The sequence below is a fragment of the Mustela nigripes genome, chromosome 10 (assembly GCF_022355385.1).
Source record: "Mustela nigripes isolate SB6536 chromosome 10, MUSNIG.SB6536, whole genome shotgun sequence".
In the NCBI taxonomy this organism is placed as follows: Eukaryota; Metazoa; Chordata; class Mammalia; order Carnivora; family Mustelidae; genus Mustela; species Mustela nigripes.
This window is the reverse complement of record NC_081566.1, coordinates 25625678-25641739: the sequence shown is the minus strand read 5'-3', so window position 1 is coordinate 25641739 and position 16062 is coordinate 25625678. Positions and strand designations below refer to the sequence as shown.

General features: G+C 42.9%; 1 protein-coding gene across 1 annotated transcript in view; it reads left to right on the top strand.

Annotated features, from left to right (window-relative positions):
- PAPPA2 (pappalysin 2) overlaps positions 1-16062 on the top strand; it is a 286664-nt gene that overhangs the window by 140167 nt on the left and 130435 nt on the right. The window contains exons 7-11 of the mRNA XM_059412848.1: positions 72-561; positions 3512-3640; positions 7502-7593; positions 11963-12153; positions 14071-14217. Coding sequence (XP_059268831.1) covers positions 72-561; positions 3512-3640; positions 7502-7593; positions 11963-12153; positions 14071-14217 — 1049 coding nt within the window. The remainder of the gene's footprint in view (positions 1-71; positions 562-3511; positions 3641-7501; positions 7594-11962; positions 12154-14070; positions 14218-16062) is intronic.

Genomic DNA, 16062 nt, shown 5'->3' with positions numbered 1-16062 from the left:
CATAAGAGCCACTCCTTTTCAGACCTCATGGCAGTTCCTAACACGTCTGTCTTTCTGTTCATCTCCCTCAGGGCCTCCAGACGTGGACCAGCCCTGTGAGCCGAGCTTGCAGGCCTGGAGTCCTGAGCTCCATCTGTACCATATGAACATGACGGTCCCCTGCCCTGCGGAAGGCTGTAGCCTGGAGCTGCTCTTCCAGCACCCGGTCCAAGCTGATACCCTTACCCTTTGGGTCACCTACCTCTCCATGGACTCCTCGCAGGCACTCTTTGATACAGAGATCTTGCTGGAACACCAGGATTCTGTGCATCTGGGCCCCTTAGACACTTTCTGTGACACCCCACTCACTATCAAACTGCATGTTGATGGGAAGGTCTCAGGGGTGAAAGTCTACACCTTTGATGAGCGGATGGAAATCGATGCAGCTCTGCTGACTTCCCAGCCCCACAGTCCCTTGTGCTCTGGCTGCAGGCCTGTGAGGTACCAGGTTCTCCGTGAGCCCCCATTTGCCAGTGGCTTGCCCATGGTGGTGACAGATCCTCGCAGGAAGTTCACAGACGTGTGAGTTGGGCAGAAGGGCTTTTTAAGTGCTGGGGCTTCTTGGGGCTTTGGGAATGGGTTTTGCTTCCCTTTTCCCCCACTTTTTTCCATTCTGACCTGCCTTTAGTTGGATAAATATTCGGAATCTCAGAGAAGATTTTATTCTAACCTGGCATATCTGAGATGAAGAAAAATATTTCCCAGAAAGGGGCAAGCAGGTGGTCTGATTAATATTGCCATCATTAGGATTATGGAAAACGGAGGTTCTTACACTAGGAGCTTCTGCTGGACTGTAAGTATTTGCCACAAATAAGTTGATCAGAGTCAACTTCTATCTGGTGACACAGTTGAATTTCTGCTTCCTTATTGTAACTTTTGGATAATGTGCCACTGCTCCACTACCATTTGAGGACTGTAGTCAACTCTCCCATAGCTAAGCAAGGAAGCCAAGGGTCCTGCAGACCCTGCTTCATTTCAAGACTCATTTCTGATTTGTGTTTCATGTATCCTTCTCTTCCTCCTCCCTCTTTCTCTCTCTCTCTCTCTTCCAAATCCCCTCTTCCTCTTTCTTCTATTCCTTCTATGCTTAGTGAGTTCTGCCATGTTCCTGGCACTGTGTTCTCAGTGGTGGGGACACAGACTAAGGTAGGGTCATTGGCTCAAAAGAGTTCAAGGTCTAAAGTGGGAGGTTAATATCTCCAAAGGCAAACTACCCCTTGTCATTGTCATTTTCCTCAGAGACACGGGGGTAAAACGAAAGTTGTATTGTAAGTGTTATATTAGTTTTTGCTGCATTGGGAAAAATCACAGAACAAAGTGGGTTAAACCAACAAACACTGTTTTTCATGATTCTGTGGGTTGGCTCTCATCAGGATTGGCATGGTAGATGGTCTGAGACAAGCTCTTATGCATACTGGGGGCTGGAGTGGCCAGGTAGATGAAGGCCTCTTTCCCTATGGCCTCTCATTCCTGGTAGGCTTTGTGTGGGCTTGTTCTTGTGGTGGTGGGAGGGCTCTAGCAGCAGAGAGGGCAAGCCCCCCACATGCTCAGACGTTACTCATGATAATGTCCCTCTGGCCAAAGCAAGTCACACAGTTAATTCCAGATTCAAGAAGTGGCAAAATGGGCTCTTCTCTTCATGGGAGGAATAGTAAAGTCACAGTGCAGAGGGGCGTGAACCTGGGAAGGAGAAACTGTGGCCATTTTGCAGTCTACCACAGCTACGCCAAAGTAGAGGGCATTGTTCACTTTGAGCTTTACTACATTTTTCTTTTCCTATTTGCTCTCTGACCCAGACCTGGAAGATATTGAATGGACACAAAGCTAATGCAAATGAAAAGCGAGATCATGGGACAGATTTTTAAAGCAAAAATGGGGTTTTGAGCTCCTGTAAGAAGGCTGTTATAAAATAACATTTGGCATCTAACCTGATATCCACACACGCACTCATACACAAATACACACGTGTACACACACACACATACACACACAACCTTTAAAGTCAATAATATCCCATTTTATGGATGAGAAAACCAAGAATTAACCTTAATTTGACTGAACAGAGCTAGTCATGGCAGACTCCAGATTAAAATCCAATTTTCCGAGTCTCATTTTCGTTCCCTTTCCTTAGTGACAAACTGTCTCTTATAAATTCAGATCATTGAAGGTAGGGCTACCTGCTGCTGGGTTTTCTCCACAGGAGAGGTAAACACATGTTGACACTACCAGCCAGTCCTTCACCAGCTGCAGGGTGAGACTTTCATGTGTGGCTGTGTGAGAAACTGCCCTAAAAAGGGAAGCCATAGAAATGGATGAGGATATGAAATTGGTTTTGCTTTGAAATATCTGGCACTCCCAGCTAAAGAAAGCTGATGTGGAAATGTAGAAGTCTTTAATATTTAGGTGTCTTTCCTATTAAAGTAACTAAAAGCCCATACGGAGGATTTTAAAGATGTTTTTGAAACCCCGTGATATTTCCCGTTTGCTGTTTGCACCATCAAGAGAGAGAGTGGAGGCTTTGTGGCTGAGTTGAAGCATCTGTTGAAGAAGAAAGGGTCTTGGCAGGAGAGTGACAGCAGCCTTTGGGGCAGTCCCAACAACCTTTCGAGATCCTGTCCCCCTAAGTCACGCCCATCTCGCTTGACTTTGTTTTCCAATTAGGGCAGGTACTAGACAAGAGGAAAAGGGGAGAATTTGCTTCTGGAAATTCTTGAGCTCTCTTGAGCCCCTGACCTCACTTAAATGTTCACTCTCTCATGCTCTCCACCTGATCAGTGTACTTGGGTTCTAGAGAGAGTTTGATAAACTCCTTCCATCTCTGATGTCAACCAGTAAAACTCCATTCCTGGCATCTATGCATTTTGGCAGGTTTAGAGGTGGGGAGTAATTTAACATATTTCTAGCTGTAGGATTTCTGGCATCCTCGAAATGATGGTGGAAGGTGTTCTCACCTCCTTCTGGGAGAGGTCTTCTTTACCTCTAAGGACTCCATCTCTTTAAGATAAGAATTCTCTTGAGAGATGAGAAAACTCTGATCCACAGACCCGGGAAGGGCCTTGTTGAGTCCAAACACTGCAGCTTTCCACTTCAGTTTCTTTGATGACTTCAAGGGTACATAAGACTAGTTTCCCAATAGTTCCTTGTTGATTTTTTTTTTTTAACCCAATCAAGGTATACTTGAAATGCCATCCTCCTAGACTTGGCAGGACCGTTATTTAATTCGGTGGTAGCTCAGCCGGTATTCGTTGCGCAATCACTAGACCGTACTGGGAACACAGAAGCCAATATGCTTCCACACATTCTGCTGCTGGGTAGGACTCTGCCCTGATCTCTGTTTCACATAATGCGACATTTGTTTAACCTTGATGTTCCCCATAAAATATCTTCTTAATCCCCGTAAACCACCTGCGAAGGGCCCGGGGCAACATCGCACTTTCTGGATGTAGTGGTCACGGCTCATTGGTTTCCACAGGGAGGTCACACCAGGGCAGAGGTATCAATACCAAGTTCGAGCTGAAGCTGGGACAGAACTGGGAGAAGCTTCGCCTCCACTGAGCCATATCCATGGAGCTCCTTACTGTGGAGATGGGAAGGTGGCGGGGTGAGTATCAGGTGCCTGAGAATGTGTGAGCAAGAATGTGCTGCGTGGCTCGGACCGGGACGGTTCCTCTTGAGTTTTAGTTTGACTTGTTCTGGAAATTGGGGGCACTGTGTGATTCTAGCGTTAAACAAGATCTAGGACCTGGTAGTGATCTTGAGAGGTCACCCACGTGTTAGTTAAGGAGAAGCTCACTTTTACTTAGAACTCACCCACAGAGGACTGAGATATTGGGGCTGATTTTGGGGGAGGGGACAGCACTTAAGGTTTCAGAGGACAGCTGCTGGACAGTGATTGAGAGAAGGAGTTTATAGGGGAGAAGGTGACTTGTCAGATGATAGTAACAGACAATGTGAGGGGACCCTCTGGTTCAGTGGCCCATCTTATGCTAAGGAGCTGTGTAACCTGAGGAAAGTTTGGAATAGCCTTTTGAGCTTCACCGACTCATTTGGCCCCTGGAAGACTTGACTATAATGTAATTTACATCCACTCTGTAAAACCACCAAGGTAAAGATGAAATCACTAGTTTGACTTCTGAACATACCATGTTCCTCTTTCTGTTTCCCATTTGTGATATCAGCCTAGGTGTCTAATTCACTCTGGTGTATCTAGGACTTCCCCAAATCTAGCACTGAAGATTCCCATGTCCCGCCAGTTGCCCTATAGTCACCTGTACTGAATGCTCATCAAGCCCAATATGTTAGTTATATAGAGCTGGGGGTGTAAGAGACTGGATGACCTGTGATTTGTGATTTGTCTTTAATTCTGCATCTTAATAAGATGGCCTATTTTTAATTTCCCAGACTAGGTGAAAAGATACGGTATCCTGAGGCCCTCATAGGAAAACTTCTGTAGCCTTTCTCGGGACCCCCTCCCATCATTTAGCAATCAATAAACACTGCTTCTTATCTTGATCTTTAAGATCTTTAACATTTGGTGTAAGCCAAACCTTGCTAACACCCAGACCTTGCTAGCTGGCTGCCACCTTCTGCCTCATTGAGTCTCAGCTTTCCATCTCCCTTCCTCCGTCTCCGTGGGGGATGCCTCACATATGCACAGAATGCTGTCTTGCTCTGACTGCCTCCAAGCCTGCCACCTGCCCCTGCCCCTTAAGCTGCTTGAGGAGCTTGGTTACCACTACTCCCCAGCCAGAGCCCTCCTCGAGCAAAACACTCTGCTCTACGTTGTAGCCTCTCATCCAGCAGTTCTCTGATGGAGACCACCTTGAGGCCTGTGGACACCACATCTGCCTGGGGGTCTGGGGCACGCAGGGCAAAGAGCCATCTTCCTAACTTGCTCTTACACATTCTTTCCTGTGCCTCCAAACAGCTTCATCTGAAGCAGCAGCTGCTTTGCTCCTGGGCCTCACAAGATCCCTCATCCAAACGCTCCTTTACACTTCTGTCTGTCCTCCCTCTCTGTAAAGAGTCACGCTTTGTTCTGCCTTCCAGTGAGTAGCTTTGTTGCCGCTGGAGGCCCTCCACTATACACACAACAAGGAGAGACACAAGTTGTTTAACCCACTGTTTTAAATCTGAGAAGTGTATAGATTCAATCTAAGGGAATCACAGATCCCCCAGAAGTCATCCAGAGACTCTAATGTTAATAGATGTTTTTGTCACAATGGAGAACCCTACAATCAGACTGCCAAAACAAGGAGAGGGCAGGCCCTGAGCTAATGAGCCGCATTCGTTTGGAAGTGAACATCTCAATCTGTCCAACGAGGGACACCTCAGCCACGTGTGCTGCTGAGCCTTTGCCATGTGGCAAATGCAGCTAAGAAATGGAGTTTTATTTCAAGTAGTTTAAAAAGTTCATTCAGTTATCAGAAAACTTTTAAGTATACTTGGAACAACCTGGGTAGGTGAATCCAAATGCAGGTCAAGTGTTTGAATTCAGATATGAAAAATACGCAGCAGATTTTGAAGACATAGGATGCATAAGAAAGAATGCAATATGCTTCATTAAGGATTCTTATACTTATTACATACTGAAATGGCAATATTTTGGATATATTGGGTTAGATGAAATGTGGTATCAAAACTAATTCTACTGTTTTTTTTCTAATGTGACTACTAGAAAATCAAAGGTGTTACGTATGGCTCTCCTGTTTCTGCTGGACAGCAGAGCATGAGAGGATATACAACATACTTGCATTAACTGTCAAGATTGTCTTCAAAATAAAAAGGAATTTGAAGTTTCCTTAATTTCTTCAATCATGCTTTTCATAGCTCTGTTATCTTTTCTCTATTTATGTCCTACCATTTAAAATATCATTATAGGGGCCCCTGGGTGGCTCAGTGGTTAAAGCATCTGCCTTCGATTCAGGTCATGATCCCAGGGTCCTGGGATTGAGCCCCGCATCGGGCTCTCTGCTCAGCAGGGAGCCTGCCTCCTCCTCTCTCTCTCTGCCTGCCTCTCTGCCTACTTGTGATCTGTCAAATAAACAAATAAAAATCTTTAAAATATCATTATATAATTGCATTAATACCATGTTTTTAGTTCAGTTTAAAAGCATCCTCATATCTAATTACTTAGTCTTTACTCCGTCCTCCTGAGAAGGTGTCCTTTAAACAACGGTTAGTCATGTCCTGGGTCCGAAAACACATTAGCATACGAGCACCCTTTATCTACGTGAGTTTAAATATGTGTCTGTTATGGACATGGTGCAAAGTCAAAAAGAAAAAAAATGGTACCCGCTCAATCCTTTTTTTTTTTTTTTTTTTTTTAAGATTTATTTATTTGAGAGAGTGGGTGAGTAAGAGAGAGAGTGGAGGGGAGAGTCAGAGGGAAAGGAAGAGGGAGAGAATCTCCAGAAGACTTCCCGCTGAGCACAAAGCCCAATCCAGGACCCAGGGCTGTACTCCAGGACCCAGAAAGCAGGCCCTGAGCCAAAAATTAAGAAGCAGATGCACAAGCAACTGAGCCACCCAGGCACTCCAACTCTCAATCCATTTTACAATGGCCGCATCTGTGTTATCCGTTTTGTTCTCGTGGTATGATTCTTGCAGCCCTCAGTCTAAACTAACTCTCCCACCCTAATCCAAATTAGTCATCAGCTGTGTCAGTGTTCAAGGTTCAAAACAAAACAATGACATTTTTCTTCTCCCAGTATTCATGTCTCCCCTGCAATACATGATAGCTGCCACCAGGTGGTAGTAGGGAGTGAGGACCAAGACGGAGCCTCAGCTTTGCCCTGGCTGACCTGGCAGCGCTCAGGCTGCTGAGTCTCTTCGTATACAGAACAGGAGCTTTCCGTTCTACAAAATCCTAAGTTTAACAACAACTGCACGTAGATAGAAGAAAACAATGAAAACGTAAAGAAATATCAGGTAAAGCGGCGCCTGGGTGCCTCAGTTGGTTAAGTGTCTGCCTTTGGCTCAGGCCATGATCCCAGCGTCCAGGAATCGAGCCCCGAATCAGGCTCCCTGCTCGGCAGGAAGCCTGTTTCTTCTCCCTCTCTCACTTCCCCTCCCTCTCTTGCTGTGTTTCTCTCTGTCAAATAAATAAATAAAATCTTTAAAAAATTATCAGGTAAAAATGAATAGAAAACAGAACCATATATGGACCAGCAGGTTTCCTCCTCACCAAACCAACTGTTTCTAAGACTTCACTCATCATGGGCCTGGTAGGCGTTTTCTATCTTAATGCCATCCACCGGAAACACTGGCAGGACCCTCGTGGATCTCCTAGATGTTTCTGAGCCACTTTTTCCATAAAAACATTGTTAACTCCTACTTTTCTCCAACTTGTACTCCTTAAATAAATAATTGGGAATTTTAAGAACTTAAAATAAGGGTAACTGAACAAGAAAAATTATTTTATACATGTATGTGTATGAGAATGTATATTTTTACCTTCTAGGAGTCTGGGAGAAGAGTGTGATGATGGGGACCTTCTGAGCGGAGATGGCTGCTCCAGGAAATGCCAGCTGGAGGAAGGCTTCCACTGTGCAGGTGGGCTGAGGAGCGCCCCCTAGGCTTATGTCCTATTTCTGCAGGCATCTCTGTGTCTTCCCTCCCTGAGCTTTTGATATCTTATACAGCAGGATCCTAATAACGGTGACGTTTGATGTTTCTGTTGTGTGCTAGGCATTAGCTGGTTCACCTATAGAATTTCATTTAGTCCCTACATTAACTATGAAGAGACTAAACTGAGGCACAGAGAGTTCCAATAACTTGCTTTCTCTTATATGGGATTTGAACAAAGGAAGTAAGTAAGAATCTACATGTGTAACCACTGGATTACACGACCTCCTTGATTAATGTTACCAATTGCTCTTGGGTCCTCATGTCTAACATCAAAGCATCATCCAAGCAGTCCAATCATAGAGGCTCTGCATCAGCATAGGAGACATTCTAAGCTGAAGGGAGTGTAAAGTATCTCTTGGTGGCTGTGTCTAATAGATAAGATTATGACAGGTGACAGAGGGTCCTAACACTGCTTAATCCTAGAAAATCACTAGTAATAAATTATTACTAGGTGGCTTTGACTCTAGGTTCTGGCCACACGGGAAGGCTGTCCAGAACACTTCTCCCAATTCTGGTTAAAGACATTATCAGTGGGCTTCTAACATAGAGGTTATTTTTTTTTAAATTCCCATCCCAATATATGCAGTGTTTCTGTGGAACATAACCATTCACCAAAGTTATTCTAAAGAGCACTGCATTGAAAAATATTTTCATGCCTCTAAATCTCAGGTAAAGTAGGATATGATTATAATTATGTATAGAACACTCAAATGTCCCTGCCATCTAGAGCAGAATTGTAAAATTATAGAATCTTAGTGGTCTTCTTTCTATTCATCTAATAAAACATATTCAGCTACCTGCTGTGCACCATGAGTCTGTAGATAACCTGATCCCTTCGCATATACAGTCTGAAGCGATAGGGAATCCAGCTACCTTCCATATGGAAATCCTTCCTGCCAATCCTTGAGAAAGAGGCCTCTCGATCCTGCTTACCTACTTCAGCAGTGAAGGACACACCTTGGCAGGCACCATTCTGCTTAAGAATGGCTTTATCTGTTAGAAGATTCTTCTCCCCTTTCCTGGTTTGGAAACTGAGGCTCAGAGCACCGTGCGACTATCCACAGGCACACAGCAAGGGTCTGCAAGGCCAGCACTGGACCTCAGGTTCCCAACATTTCCTCAAGTGCTTTTTCCTTGCTATGAAACTGCAGAGGATAATTTTTTCCCTGTTTTATTTGACCACTATTCAGATATTTGAAATGCCTCCCTGTTATTCTCCTTTTCAATCCAAACATCCCCTCATGTGATTAGGTTTCCAGACCCTTTTCCTATTTACCCTGACTTGGCATGTTTCGTGTGGTCAATTCCAGAAAGGAATTCAATAGTCCAGATGTGGTCTGGCTATGCAGAATACAATGAACCGATTACCTCCCCTCTTCTGTACACAAGTATCTGTTAATAGCATGTCTGTTTGCGTGGGGTTTTTTTGTTTTGTTTTGTTTTTGTTTTTTTTCTTGCAACATAATAGGCTCATGTTGAATACACACACACACACATACACACATACACGCACACAGTGTATCTCCAAATGCTGTGTCCTCTCCAGTACAGCTCAAGCCTCATTTAACCTAAGAGCCCATCTTGCTTTGTTTCTAACACATTTGATTTCATTAAATTTGGATCAGAAATATCATATTAAATTTCTTAGCCTCCAAATCCAGTAAAACTATGACTAAATTATTTTAATTTTATGGAGCAAGGCTAAAATGATCTAGTCCACAGTTAGACTTCTGTTTCCTTCTATAATAAGCTCGTAGTATGCTAAGCATATATTCCATTATTTCTCAAAAGATTAGGTTACAGGGGCACCTGGGTGGCTCAGTTGGTTCAGCGTCCAGCTCTTGATTTTGGCTCAGGTCATGATCTCAGGACTGTGAGATCAAGCCCCATGTCAGGCTCTGTGCTCAGTAGGGAGTCTGCTTCTCTTTCTCTCTCTCTCTCTCTCTCTCTCTCTCTCTCAAATAAATAAATAAATAAATATTTTAAAAAATTAGATCTGGGGCACCTGGGTGGCTCAGAACATTAGGCCTCTGCCTTCAGCTCAGGTCACGGTCTCAGGGTCCTGGGATCGAGCCCTACATCCAGCTCTCTGCGCAGGGAGCCTGCTTCCCCCTCTCTCTCTGCCTGCCACTCTGTCTACTTGTGATCTCTCTCTCTCTTTCTGTCCAATAAATAAATAAAATCTTTTTTTAAAAAATTAGATCTGAAGGAACTATTGTGAGATGTTTTAAAAGTGCTCTGTTATTTTTGTTTATTTTTTTAAAAGATTTTATTTATTTATTGGACAGAGAGAGAGAGAGATCGCAAGTAGGCAGAGAGGCAGACAGAGGAGGGGGAAGCAGTTTCCCCACCGAGCAGAGAGCCCAATATGGGGCTTGATCCCAGGACCCTGAGATCATGACCTGGGCTGAAGGCAGAGGCTTAACCCACTGAGCCACCCAGGTGCCCCAGAAGCACTCTGTTATTTTTAGATGGACTTGAGAAAACAGGCAAAAATTTTAAGTCCATGGTAAAAAAAAAATAGAAACAAGAAGAAACATTCACTGTGTTGTAGAGAAACAAAACATATACATACACGTTATAAAATTTATTATAAAAATATATACATACATATATACATAAAATACATGCAAAGATGCATAAAATACACATATTTATGTACATGAACACATATACATGTAAGTATACATATATGTGTATATTACAAGAGAGAGGAAGTCATTCCAAATACTTGTATATGGCTTTGGGGGAGTGATTTGGGAAGGCCAGGGGTTTGATGGGAAGCAGGAGTTTAAAACCCAAAGTAGGCTTAGAACCAAGTCCTAGGAACATTGGTTTATATTTACATCTGGCAAATAGAGACAGATTTACCACAGAGAGGGGTCTTAGACTGGAAGTACTTATGAAGGAAAATAATTAGTAGGTAACGTGTTGATAAGTCACTGAAAAATCACTTCCACATCCCTGTGGTATTGCGAAGAATGAAAAACAGTAAGAATGGTATAGTAACAGTAAATTTTAGTAATGATGGTACTTAATGTATGTTGATTGATTTTCAAATCTTGATATTATTTTCATGTCCTATTGTCTTAAGTTGAAAGAAGAGATTAGTATCATGTTACTAATGTTCATTGTTCTACCGTTTTGGTAGAAAAGGCAGGAGAACTCAGTAGGTGGCTTTTGGACTGTGCCTTAGATTTCTACACTTGAAGAAAGCTAGTCACGTCCCTGTAGCTGATACTGTTCACTCAGGCGGAGTTATCCTGGGTGAGGATGGGCCTCATCCAGGAGACACAAACCCACGTCCCAGTCGTCCCACAGGTTTGCACACAGCCTCACTTCTCATGTGTTTGCTTTTGAAGACGGTTGTCTCAGCTTGATGGAGACCCCGCTGAACCCATCTCCTGTGAGCCTGGCTCAAATCCAAGCTCTGTTGCTTATGTATCAAGGGACCTTTGGCAACATGTTTCCCACGTATAACACAAACAAAAAATGCCCACCCCACATAGTTGTTGCAAGTCAAAAGCGGCGAAGATGTACGTAAGCCTCAAAAACCCAGGGTTTGTGTCCAAGCAGCAGCACAGTTAGTCGAAGAAAGAATTCAGCTACAAAGAGTAATCGAAAATAAATCCCTCAACTACTTTGATATTTCAAAAACCATGAAGGGGGTCCAGGTGCATGACACATCACACCATCTCTGTAACTTCTCTTCTTCTACTTTCTGCTCTTTTAGCTTCTTCTTCCCGCAGGATCTTGCCCAGTGGTGCCTTAACATTTCTTTCTACCTCCAGCTTACTTTTTTCTCCCTATTCTTTTTTTTTTCTTTTAAGATTTTATTTATTTATTTGACAAACAGAGATTACAAGTAGGCAGAGAGGCAGGCAGAGAGAGAGGAAAGGAAGCAGGCTCCCTGCTGAGCAGAGAGCCTGATGCGGGGCTCGATCCCAGGACCCTGGAATCATGACCCGAGCCAAAGGCAGAGAGGCTTTAACCCACTGAGCCACCCAGGCGTCCCTCTCCCTATTCTTTATTCACAAATTCCACCCCTTTCTAGACATTTTATTACAGAGATGGATTCTACTTTCCTTCCCATGAAAAAGAATCCTCCTTCTGTAGGGGTGTGTGTGTGTGTGTGTGTGTGTGTGTGTGTGTCTTGTCTGCATGTTTGGGGTAGGCGTTAGACTAGCCAGCAGTAACAGGATTCTCTTTCCTGGACTAGAGAAAAAAAATGTAATGATTTTTACATGACCTATTCACAATACTTTTTCAAATGTTATACTATATTTCTTGGCAGGGGAGCCAAGCCTATGTTACATATATGAGGGAGATGGGATATGTGAACCTTTTGAGAAGGAAACCAGCATCATAGACTGTGGCCTCTATACTCCCAAAGGATACCTGGATCAGTGGGCCACCCAAGCTTACTCCTCTCATGAAGATAAGAAGTGTCCTGCTTCCTTGGTGACAGGAGAACCTCATTCCATGGTAAATCAAGCCAGAAGAATTGGTTAAGGTTGAGCAGAATTGTCAAGTGACTCTCTCTGAGATGCTTTATGGGGGCTTACATTTCTCTCCTGCCTTTGACATCAAATTTAGTCCCTCCTGAACTCAGAATAAGGTAATGCTCAATGAAACACTTCTAGGCTGGCAGCGAAGTCTTATCTTCCTCCCTCAGGCCCCTCACCCCACTTGTGCGCACTAGGTTTCATCCAGGAGCCTTTGGCTGTGCGGTTAGCTCACTCCAAGGGATACAGAGTATCTCAGAATTAACCTCAGATGTATAAATATCAGAAATTACACTTGAGCTTTGTGTATGGGAGGATTTATTTTAAATCAAGAAAAAGAAGTAGTGAAGAGCCAAATTGCTTGGATTACAATACTGAATTCAGTGGTATTGCTACTACTCCTACTATTATTATTACTAAGTGAGATTTGACAGGTCACTTAACCTCTCTGGGCCCCAGTGTTTTCATATGTAAAATGGATCATAGTAATAAAAACCATCTGACTGAATGGTTTATTACGAGGATCAAATGGAATTTAAAATATATTAAAGATCCAAGTATAATTCAATTTAAAGAAATTTTACAATTAGTACAAAAACAAATCTGTAGGTATACAACTTCCCATGAAATCTCCACCTAAATAAATAGGAGATCCTCTGAGGACTTTAAGGACTGACTTCTATGAATTATAGTTGAATACTGAAAAAAATATTAAGGGCTTTGGCTTTTGGGTACTATTCCAGATGCACCCACTGCCAACTAAACTCTTCCATTTATCATAACAATAAGCAATATACCTTCCTTTCAACAGAAGTGAGATTAAGTTCTCTAGGTATTTTAGGCCAGGATGAAATCACTGAATTTTATACTTAAGCACACACCCCCAAGAAACTGAGAAACCAGCCAGGGCTCGTGGTCTGGTTCAAGAAACTCCTCAAGGACCTAGGCATCTTCTAGATTCTAACTCTTTCCATCCTTGGCTTGCAGCTTCCTACCTCCTCCTTGTAAGATGACTCCTCCAGGCATGAAGTCCGCATTCCAGGCAGGAAGATGGGTGAAGTTCACAGGGAAATAGGTGTATGCTAGCCGAGTCTTTCCCTTTTTATTGGGAAAATCATGGCAGCTTTTCCAGAAGTTTAACACTACAAACTCCCAGCAACATCTTATTGGTCATATCCAGGTCACTTCATCTCCCTCGGTTGTAAAGGAGTCTGAGGAGATGAGCATGTATAATGGGGTTCACTGCCACCTTGAACAAAATCGGAGTTTGTTAATAAGAAAGTAAGGGGAAATGGATATGGTGGGGGGAGGGCTTGTAGCTGTGTCTACCATGCTTCTTCAGTGAAATCGGGCATCTTTCTCAAGAGTTCTTGGTGCCTGAGGACAGGAAACTGGGGTGGGGGGTTGGAAGATTCTGACTTAGGAACAGCTCTCTCAAGTGGCTTATAGTCTAGCTTGTCTGTCTTCCTAATGTAGAGTGGGAGAAATTTTCTGGGGTTTGTTCCCTGGCTTCTAAACCCAACCGAATGCTGAGTGGCTCCCTGACTCAGGAACCTCACTCCCGGAATGGTGGATCCTGCCTGGGAAAGATACAGCATCTTAGACAGCGTTCTGTGGCTAATTCTCAGAGCAGTTGCCCTGAAATGTGCCAGGACTGTTCTTTGGAAAAGATCTCTGGGTTGAGGGTGGGCTGAGAGTTACCATGTGTGTTTTTCTATCTAGGTAAGTTATATCCTGACTGTCAGAGAACATTCTTCCATACTGAGAAAAGTTCTCTGCCAGTAACATCTGAGTACTCAGAAAGAGAGGAAGACCTTGGTTTTGAGCTACAGAATTTCATTATCTTCACTTATCTCGCACCCTGCACATTTAACTTTTGGTTGAAATTGCATTTCAGATTTGCACATCCTATCACCCAGAGTCACCAGAGCACCCTCCCCTTACTGGCTGGTTTCCCTGTGTCACCAATGGAAATAGACCTCAGGATAAAAGAAGTGAGCAGACAGAAGGTAGTCTGGAGAGAGAGGATGAGGTTTGGCTCAAAGTAAGTGACCCAAATGGTTCTTTGTGAAGGCCATGGATAGAGTGTGTGTGTGTGTGTGTGTGTGTGTGTGTGTGTGTGTAAAATGATAGGCTGGAATGGCCTGTCTGGAAATTTCCTCTGTTTTTCTGAATGTTTTTAATATTTTGATTTATGTTCACCTCTTTTCAAATTTTGGACTTCTTTTTTTTTTTTTTTTTTGTAAATAAATTGACTTACCAAAGTGTAACACACACACAGAAAAGTGCAAACATCAGAAATGCACAGATCAGTACATTTTTAGAGTGAACATCCTCTCTGCCCATCATATACATCACGAAATGGAGCAATGATCACCCCGTAAAGCACTCTCCTTGCCCTTCTCGGTTTGGGTAGCACAGAGGCATCTACTCCTCTTAGTTCTGTCACAGAGATTGTGGGTTTTTTTTTTTTTTAATGTTATATGAAACACTTGAGTGTGTAATTTCGTGTGTCATTCATTCTTATTCAACATTCTGTTTGTGAGAATGCTGCTGTGTGTGACAGTAGAGTTCATTTCCATGGCTGTGTAGCATTCCAGTGTGTGAAGAATATATGCCACAATTTATTTATCCATACTGATGGACATTTGGGTTATTTCCAGGTTTTTTCTATGGTATTATGCATAGTTCAGCTATAAACATTTCTGTGCATTCCTTTTGGTGAATGTATATAAGCAGTTGGGTATATTTGGAACCGCTAGATCACTGGTAAGCAGATTACAAGCTTTACTAGGTAATTCCAATAAGCTTCCATAGTGGTTGTATTAATTTAAACTCCCACCAGAAGCTCATGAGTCTACCAACTGTTTCACATTTTCACCAATACTTAGTATTTCAAGTCTTAATTCTAGCCATTCTGTTGGGCATATAAAAGTGTCTCCTTCATTGTGTCCGTTGCCTTCATGTCACCTAATGAGTTTGGGAGTCTTTTAAATTATACTGGCCATTTGTTTATCCTTTTTCTTTTCTTTATTTTTCCTGGAGGGCATATACAAATCTTTTGCCCAATTTTGTGTTGGGTTGTCTGTCATTTTCTTCTTCATTTATGTGATTTTTTTTAAAAAAATTTATTTATTTATTTGACAGACAGAGATCACAAGTAGGCAGAGAGGCAGGCAGGAAGAGAGAGAGAGAAGCAGGCTCCCTGCGGAGCAGAGAGCCCTATGCGAGGCTCAATCCCAGGACCCTGGAATCATGACCTGAGCTGAAGACAGAGGCTTTAACCCATTGAGCCACCCAGGTGCCCTCATTTATGTGATTTCTTTACAGGTTTCTGAATGTAATCCTTCTTTGGTTATATGTTATTTAGTTTGCTCCAATACTATGGCTTACTTTTTCTTATTTTTTGGTAGTATCTTTAGATGAATTTCTAAATTTTACAAAATTCCAGTTGATTTTTTTTCCCCTTTATGGTTAAGTGCTTTTCACATACGGTATTAAGAAATCTTTGCCTGATCAGGGAAATACAAATCAAAACCACAATGAGATATCACCTCACACCAGTCAGAAAGGCTAAAATTAGTAAGTCAGGAAATGACAGATGCTGGCGAGGATGCGGAGAAAGGGGAACCCTCCTACACTGTTGGTGGGAATGCAAGCTGGTGCAGCCACTCTGGAAAACAACATGGAGATTCCTCAAAATGTTGAAAATAGAACTGCCATATGACCCAGCAATTGCACTATTGGGTATTTACCCTAAAGATACAAACGTAGTGATCCAAAGGGGCACGTGCACCCGAATGTTTATAGCAGAATGTCCACAATAGCCAAACTATGGAAAGAACCTAGATGTCCATCAACAGATGAATGGATCAAGAAGATGTGGTAT